Below are 9,272 nucleotides of genomic sequence, written 5' to 3'. Positions count from 1 at the left end.
ACGCCGTCTGTCAATGCGTCACATGATATGTGGCACCGTTGTCTATGACATCCAGAATTACAAGTCGTTTAGCATGTTCTTCGTAGTCATGAGTTACCATCTACACATGAGTCCAATAAAATTGAGTCTGTTTGTGATGCTTGTCAGCAAGGGAAGATTCATCAGTTACCCTTCTCCTTATATACTCGTGTAATAAAATTGCTCTTAGAGATTATTTGTTCAGATGTGTGGGGCTCTGCCCAAACTGTGTGCTAGTCGACGTCGTTTTTATGTGATTTTTGTTGATGCTTAGAGTAGTTTCACTTGGATTTATTTATTTAAGCATAATTTTGATGTCTATGATATGTTTCTCCAATTCCAAAAACATGTTGAATGCCTCCTAATTAAATCGCAATATTATTCATGTACATACTGATTGGGGTGGTGTGTATGAAAAACTCTATCCCTTGTTTCATAAGCTGTGTGTCTCACATCGTATGTCTTGTCCTCACAAATACCAACAAAATGGCACTGACGAGCGTAAGCACCATCACATTGTTGAAAACGGTCTTACCCTTCTTGCACATTTGTCCGTCCCATTATGCTATTGGAATGATGCCTTTGATACAGCTTGTTTCCTTATTACCATGCTTCCTAGTGGCATGTCTTCCCATTTATATGATAACTCCTTATCTCAGGCTTCTTAATGAAACACCTGCCTACACCTTTTTTAAGTTCTTCGGGTGTGGTTGATGGCCACACCTTTGGCCCTCTAATAATCATAACCTTAATTTGTGTTTGAAGAAGTTTGTGTTTTTTGGTTAACTCTTCATAAGCGATACAAATTTCTTCATGTTCCGTCTAATAGTGTCTACGTTTCTAGGGACATCATATTTGACGAGAATGTGTTCCCCTTTGTCAACATGCCGAATTCTCCAGCTTTACCGTCTGCCTCAGAATTTTCTTTACTTTCAGCTGACCACTTTATGAATGTTGCACATGCCTCGTCTTTGCTTGCTGACCATGGTGCAGATATCGGACTCGGAAGTCGCTTGAAGGTTTTAATCCTACTCTCACCGCCTATTTATGTCGATTAGATGATGTTGTTGCATGGTGTTGCCTCGGGCTGCATGCAGCCATGCAGCGCCTCGGCCCGCCCTTCCTCGGCTGCGTGCATCCAACTGAGCTGCAGGTCGGCTCCACCTCGGGCTCCCGCCCCGCGCCAAGATCCTCTCCTCCATGCGCGCGCACCTGACGTGCCCCCACATCGTTATGATCCTGATGCACTTTAGCGTCCTTCCTTGGTAGCGCCCCTTGCCGGTGACAACTGCCCGGATCCGTTGTTGTCCCTTGATTCGTGGACAAGTCGGTCGGTCTCCCCGACATCAACATCGTCGGCCTCCCCTACGACGACACCGTCGCCAGCTCATGCATTATCGTCGCCCAAGTTGATCACGCCACCTCCACCACCTCCTCCAGCTGGTCTTATTACCCGTCAGAGCCTTGGCATACGTCAGCCTAAACAGCGCACTGACGGCAGCCTGGACCTGTGTTCTAGCGGATCATGCAGCGCTAAAACACACACATGAACCTCGTGATTACAAAGAAGCTCTCTGTACTCCTCACTGGCATGATGCTATGGCGGCCGATTTTTCTGCTCCTCAGGCTAATGACACTCGGTAACTGGTACCCCCTATTTTATGGTGTTAATTTAATTGAGTTACGGTTTTGAAGGTGAAGCTTCCCGCGGATGGTTCCATTGAAAGGTACAAGGTGCTTCTTGTTGCTAAAGGGTGTAAGCAGCGCTATGATCTAGACAATGATGAGACTTTCAGTCATGTGATTAAGCCAGCTACCATCGGTTATTGCTTTCTACGGGTCTTTCTCACGGATGGCATCTTTATCAGCTTGACATTCAAAATGCATTTTTTTATAGTTTTATGGATGAGGAGGTATATATGCGTCAACCTCCTGGTTTTGTTGATTCTAATACGTCTGGTCACTATTGCAAGCTTATCAAGTCAGTATATAGACTGAAAAGGCTTAGCATGCTCGTCTCATTTCTGTAATAGCAAGAATTATGGAACAGAGTGAGTAAGAAATTTCTGTGTGATCCGTGATTTGTAGTAATATGTAACTATGTTTAATTGTTTACTCTCTAAATAATGCAATTAAAAACCGTATGCATCGATTGATGCAGAGGTCAGGCTGCCCATTTCGGGAAAAAAAAATCAGTATACATTCGGGACAAGCAAAAAAACTAGTAGCAGGCCCAGAACTAGACTTGTAAAACCAAATCAAGAACTTCCTCGAGTTAAATACGCTGTACATTGAAAGGTCCGGTGCATGCATGTAAACGGAGCCAAGTAATGCACACATTCAGGCGAAAAATTACCAAGAGTCGCACTCTCATGAACAACTACGAAAACATCAGTTGCAGATACAGACTTCGCAGCACACAGCCAGTTGTTAACTCAAACAAACACATAAATCACTGTCTAGGCATGATGCAAGTTAAAACGTGGAAGTCCACTTCACAGGCCACACCACACATGGGGCAACCTCACAACCTACATACTGCATACAGGTACAGGACTTCGACCGTATCACAGGCCAACACACCACACACAATGGAAGAACCTATACCGAAAAGCCAGTTCCGCACCGCACCAACCTGAATTTAGCTATAGATGGCTGCAGATATAATCTCGGTCAAGCCAATTTGTAGTATTCTCTCACAGAACAGACAGAATTTGTATGATTCCAACAATAGACATTAACTTTAATTAACCATTGCGCAAAGGTCAATACAGAAAAATCCATATATAGCAGAATCATCCAAGTTTTATTGGGCAAACCTAACATCACAAACAGAGAACGGTTAGTTTGTTACTGCACAACTTTAACCATTATATTTCACTTGTTCTCAAGAGTTTTTGCTACTACATAAGTACACGTGCTCACAGTAGAAACTATAAGAGCAGTGACTCCATCGGAGGAAAAACTCAAATTCCTGGATTGCTTTGTGTACCATGTGCATATAGAAGCGAACAGAGTACAAAGAAGAAACATCTCGTATGGAACTCAAAGCCATGTTTTTTTTTTTTGGAAATGTAAGCGCTGGTCAATTCATAAATTAGAATGATAATTAGGAGAGAACCATGGAACCAGAAATCTACACCCCGCCTACCGCCAGATGCCACTTCTAAGACGTACCCAGAAAAACATCCCAGTGTCATTGGTTAACTAACGTTAATCCAACTACAAGATTCCTAATGGTACTTGACTCTGGAGCCGAGCAAAGAAAAAGAGAAACAACGCAGTGAATCTCCATAGAAAGTTTGAGGGAGAGAGAACAGCAAGTGGGCTGGCAATGTTACACTACTTGGCGTTCGAGCAGTCAGACACTCAAACCTAGACATACTGTCAGTCCTGTAACAGTAAAAATTGTATTGCCTGATACAGTAACATGGCTTGTCCTGTTAACACCACATGCTAATGTTAAAATATATAGCCTAGCTCTTTTCAATTGTTTGGATTTTTGGAAACTTGGCTGGTGCATCAATCTAATATGGTATCAGAGATACAAGGTCTCGGGATGAAATCCTACCCATTGCACTATTTAATTTACTCCAAATAGTTGCGACCCTGATTACCCACGTCTAGTGTATTTCCATTTATCCAGCCTAGACGTGAGGGGTTGTTAAAATATATAGCCTAGCCCTTTCCAACAGTTCGTACTTTTGAAAACTTGGCTAGTGCATCAATCTAATAGCTGATCTCTTAGCTTTGCACATATCGGAGCTCGACGTTTTCAATGGACTGGCTCTCCATTGTGCAGAAACAGGGTTTTCTACAAATTAATCGAATGCATACACTAGAAAGCGTAAAACAATAGATCATAAATCATCTTACAAATTGAGTAACTAAGCAAAAAAAACTATACACATAGCAAAAAGATAAATTTATCTCAAACTGTTACACTTACATAGTGCATTAGCTGATCTCATATGTTCAAAGTTTCTGGTCCACCCATTTCCACCCAACTCCCCTCCCTACATGAAAGAGAATCCCAATACATCAATCAAAAATAAGAAGTTCAATTACTATATGTCAAATATGAAATAAAGTTTCACTATATTCTTTTTTCTCCAGTTGTTGCCAGAAATTCAATTAGGCTTCCAGGTGTATATCCTCTCTCTATTAAAAAATTATACTATTTGGTAGTTAGCAGTTTGTGAATGGCCGGGTAAGATAGATATGTATTACCTGCGGTATAGAAATTTGTATATGGATAAAAGGTGTTATCACAAATGTAATCTCTTTTAATAATATGTCTGATCTTGGCCGAGTCAAGTTGGAGCGTGAAATTGCCAGTATCCGTAGTTAGAACTATCAAATTTGTGTCCTCGTCATACCCACTAAGACGTACGAATTTGTCATAACTTGGCATTCTGCGAGGAAATAGCCCCTTGAGTTTAATAGTTTTCTGCAGCATCACCCATCCGACATCCCCATCACAGTAGGATTTCCTCTCCCATAGTTGGATGGTCAGTTTTGACAAACATACCAGGCCAGGTCCATTATCCTCTGTCCGGAAGAGTCGAACAGAAGAATCGAAGTAGCGCTTCATATCTGGCTTCTCAATAACACCAAGGCTCTGCCTTTGAATATCAAACGCAAGGATATCAGCTTCACCAAGCAACCAGCAAAATGCATCCCCAATGAGGACACTGGGCTCCGTATAACAAATAGTATCCCTGGTCGCCGTCGACGCAATATCTCCCCAGGCACCGGAAGCTGATTCATAGAGGCAGGCGAACGCTCGCGCGCGTTGGGCGACCAGGATCAGCACCAGTTTGAACGGGCTGGAGAAGCAGTCGCCGTGCACATGCCCGTCCGCGGCATCGGCGCACTGCACCGCGGCATGCCAGCGATTCCAATCGTCGGTGTGCATCCCCGGTGGAAAACTGACATGGCGCTGCTGGCCGGTGAGGGGATGCCACACCACGGCCTCGCGACGGGACACCTCGAGCAGCACGGCGAGGCCGTGGCGGCAGCCCATGAAGCGCCACTCGTCGTTGCGGCTGTGGCTCTGCGGCACGGGGAAGCGGGAGGCAGGGATGCGGTCGGGCGAGTCGAGGATGGGGGTGAAGACGGGTGTTGCATGGACATGGCCTGCGAAGAAGCCCAGCAGAGGCGGTTTCTGGTGGTGTTTGCGGAAGCGTTCGAGGAACTCAGGGTCGGAGAGGATGCTGCGCCATCCCTTGCAAACGAGGGAGGCGCGCGGGAGGGACGATGGCTTCGGAGGGAGGCGGAGGAGGATCTCCTGCAGGAGGTCCTCGTCGTCCAGCGGCGTCTTCGGCGCTGGCGCTGGCGCTGGCGCCGGCGGCGAGGAATGGTGGCTGCTGCCAGTCTGAGCTTTGGCTCGACCGCGCAGCAGGCGCAGCATCATGAGCTACGTTTCCTAAAAGAGAAGACCAGCCGAGAATCGTCAGGACTCAGGATACGTGTACCAAACTGAAATTGGGGAAGCGATAGAAAGTAGGGGAGCTCACCGTTTCTTCCAGGCTTCGAGGGCCGCGTGGGAGGCCGCTGTCGGTCGCCGGGATCGAGGATCTAGGGCGGAGGAGGTAGGCGGAGGTCAGACTCGGAGCGGAACCGAACGTCGGAGGTCGGAGGTCGGAGGATGGGAGGGCGTGAAGTCAATGGGAGATCGAACCACACGGGTGGAGAGGTGACTTTGCTTCGTCTCCATATTGCTTCTCTTTTGATGAATTGCCATGTTGGTACCACGATCTTTTCCACTTGGTGAGGAAAACTTCTGGCTGCCCCTCACAGCTATATGGTTTTGGAAACGGTCTTCAGAACTGATGCTGACTAAGGTAAAGCGCCATGTCCTAATGCTGGAATACAGGTTGCTCTCAGTAACCCCGGCCTTGTAGGTGTCGAGCCCTGCCATAAAGGCTGGATCAAGGCACAAAAAGAAGCAACGGAAGACTGAAGCAACGAAACACTGAAAGAACGATCAGAGCACTGAAGGCTGAAAATGAGAAATGAAGAACGTCGAAGAAATTATGTGGAGAACAGAAATGAATTGGAAGACTGAGAATGCTAAACTGAAAGAAAAAAAATCATGTTCAATAATGAGTAGATACATATTCCCACATTACAGAAAAGAAGACTGAAGAAAAGAATAAGGAAAAAAATTATTTCTTCACATTACAGACCTGTGGCTACTGCCAATTGGCAATGGACAGAAAATTTGACTGATGGTGAATTACAAAATCAGCAAGCTGAAAAATAGAAAAAAAAGGTGTTGTTTTTACCTATGGTTGGTAGTAGCATATTGGCTTTCTTATTTAATATTCTTCTATGATTTATTAAATTGATAGAAAAACCAATGATGCAGTGAGTTTGGTAAGTGCAAATCTAGTAGTAGGATTTTCTTCGACCAACAACCGAGATCAATGGGAAAAAAGTCAACGATTCCTGGCCATTAGCAATCATCACATAGTTACAAGATCTAGGGGTCTCCAGCCAGAAAGATCCAGTGCATTTATCTGGCTTGCGCACTTGATGGTTTCGATCCACAAGTTTGATACCTCTTTGTACTTATCTTCAAACATGTGACCAGGGGTGTCGTCTTTTCTTATGAGCTGAGACTGGACAAAGCAACTGGAACAACCCAGTGAAACAGCTCCAATTCCAACCAATATATGTTTTCACATCCCTTCCAATTTAATGTTGTACAAATTACTACAAACCAGTCTATATGTAGAATTATTTAGAGCTTCCTAGATCGTGCTTTAGACATGCACCAACTTGGGGTCCTCCCACCTGTACCTAACATCAGGACCAAGGTTTTTTCCTTTCTTGGTTGCAAACAAATACCAGTGGGCAGCGGTATTACCAGTTTTTCGAAATAGCAAAAATACCAGTCATAATGTTGTCCTAGATTTGTCTTCAATTTGTCCGAAAATTGTTATAACATTTAAATTCAAGAAAATTATAAAAATACCGGTATATCTTGTTCGATAAAAAGTTCTAGTTTTCGCCGAGATTTCAGAAATGTCGGCTGAGAAAAAGAAAACTGATCGAGACGGATGCCAAAGCCCTCGGGATCGGTGAACACAGTCTCCAGCAGCTTTCTCTGTGGAGAGAGCTGGCTCGCGTCAGCGAACACCATTGCCTCCTCGACGACGTTGTCAATTTTCTTCTCAATGCTCGCTTTCACATGCAAGTTTCTTCGGGGATGTGATGGGGTCCATTGTCATGTAATGAGATTTCTCATCTGCGAGAAAGGTTATCAGATCACTAAGTTATACCACAAGCAAGGAAAATATGAAACTAGTGGAGCTTTAGAATTCTGGAGATAATAACTACGTCTGCCGTTAGAAAATACACAATCTAATTGAGAAGAGAATATTGATGCAAGTATACAGTAAAATGCAAGATACTTTCTGGTGCCGAGGTAGGTTGTAGGGAAGAGGGCGATGGGGGAAGCGGTGACAGCGAAAGAACCTCTTCTACACTTTATCATGTCCAATAGTTCTACTCTACCCTTCCTGTAAGAGAACAACATTGGAGACATACGACTTGTACAAGTGCTCAATCGAACCCAAATCCTTGAAATCCATGATTACAATGTTTTTGCGGCCTCGTCAGATTCTGGGGTCCTTGAGGTAACCCGGAATGTGATTATAATATCCAATAAAAATCAATAGTCACACTTACATGAGAGATTTAACATTGATTGAAGTTCTGAGATGTGCACAAAATGGAATATCTGGTGCTCATTGGTGCGCTAAATTTACCTATGGTAGAACTCACTACCACAATGGATTCAACATCATCACAATCATTTGCTTATATAGGACACAAAGACATCCCACTCTCCAAGGGATCCATCGAGTTTCCATTCATCACTGCATACAAAAAATAACTTCAGAATATATTGAAAGAGAAATACTAGTCATTAATTGTACCTCAAGATTTTGAAGCTATTTCATGAAATCAAGACCACTCTGTTTTGTTAGTCCAGAGCCTGAATATCACATAGTACACAAAGGAGGAGAATAACATAACAACCTAATGAGCATAAGTGGCGGAGCAAGCCCAGACGTGGAGCCTAGGCAGGATTAGTGCGTGGCCATCTACAGTTTAATCGGCCCTAATAAGTGCTTACTTAATCTAGCCATTAAGCTAAGTAATTCAAGATCTTTTGGCGTTGGAGCCTGGGCAGCCGCCCAGGCATGTCGGGCTGAAGCTCCGCCACTGACGATCATCAAACAATACAACAAATTTATATCTTTTTATACAAGCCAAGAAACATTCAAGGTTGCCGACAGAAATACCAAAATTTTAGACTTTGGCAGTCATTCTTACTTTGAATCTACAAAATGTGTTACGGGGAACACAATATTAGAATCCTGAGGCATGGATTAACACCATAACCAAAACACGAAATGCCAATAAATTGAAATTGTGTGCTGAAGTTAAATGGCATACATATTCGCACATGAGCAACATATGAACATACATCGGCCAATTGAGATGGTTGGTCAATTGTTCAGTACACATGAGATCAGGAACGAATCAAAGTGGGTCCTCTCCATCTAACTAATCAATTTTCCAGTACCAGCGAGGCCACAAACGGATCAAAGTTAGTGTTTAGCACAAGTGGCGGAGGTTTCGGTGTGATCTCAAGATTGGCTTAGAAACAATTACATTGAGAATAAATAGAGTATTATGTTAATAAGTTTACTTTATTTTCATGGTGTCAATCCTTTCATCTTGTGACATGTAAAAATTATCTATTGTAGATGCCGAGAAAGGAGATGCTATGTAGAAATGACAAGGTTTTTAACGATAAAAATTCGTCTCTCATGCAGGTCATTTACCCGAGTACGGCTATGCTCCGTTCATGGTCGCCAAATCAACGATTGGAGGACCGCGATCTCTTTACGGAGGTGTCTACACAATTAGAGAATACGGTCATGGAGTTTATTTCCCAACATGGGTAGATGCATAACCGTCGGATTGCAGCCAATGTAGACTAGTTTGATGTCTTTGCTTCTTTTGCTTATGCAACTTTTTGTGTCATTCTACTTGCTACTTCAACGGCTGTGTGTATTCTAGTTATATAGAGGCTGGGTGTAATTTTTAAATCTTTTAAGTAATAAAGCGTCTTTTTATTGAAAAATAAAGAAAGGAGATGCTAGCTTTGGACTTGCCTTCAAGACATCTATGGGGGATTCTAGTAAATACTTATCAACACATTTTCCAACCGT

General features: G+C 43.4%; 1 protein-coding gene across 1 annotated transcript; it reads right to left on the bottom strand.

Annotated features, from left to right (window-relative positions):
* Nucleotides 1-3,978: 3,978 nt before the first annotated feature.
* On the bottom strand, nucleotides 3,979-5,434 carry LOC124695538. The gene is made up of 2 exons (XM_047228372.1): nucleotides 4,249-5,434; nucleotides 3,979-4,034 (listed from the first exon to the last, which is right to left on the bottom strand). The coding sequence occupies exons 1-2, from the start codon at nucleotides 5,432-5,434 to the stop codon at nucleotides 3,994-3,996; spliced, it is 1,227 nt and encodes a 408-aa protein (XP_047084328.1). The 3' UTR covers nucleotides 3,979-3,993.
* Between the last annotated feature and the right edge of the window lie 3,838 nt (nucleotides 5,435-9,272).

Source organism: Lolium rigidum, chromosome 3 (genome assembly GCF_022539505.1).
Source record: "Lolium rigidum isolate FL_2022 chromosome 3, APGP_CSIRO_Lrig_0.1, whole genome shotgun sequence".
Classification (NCBI taxonomy): domain Eukaryota; kingdom Viridiplantae; phylum Streptophyta; class Magnoliopsida; order Poales; family Poaceae; genus Lolium; species Lolium rigidum.
The sequence above is the reverse complement of the archived record's forward strand: the minus strand, read 5'-3'. Positions and strand labels throughout refer to the sequence as shown.

Coding starts and splice junctions, on each gene's coding strand:
- LOC124695538 (XM_047228372.1), bottom strand. CDS start 5,434: ATGATGCTGCGCCTGCTGCGCGGTCGAGCCAAAGCTCAGACTGGCAGC. Junction 4,035..4,248: donor TACAAATTTCTATACCGCAG/GTAATACATATC, acceptor TCTTTCATGTAG/GGAGGGGAGTTGGGTGGAAA.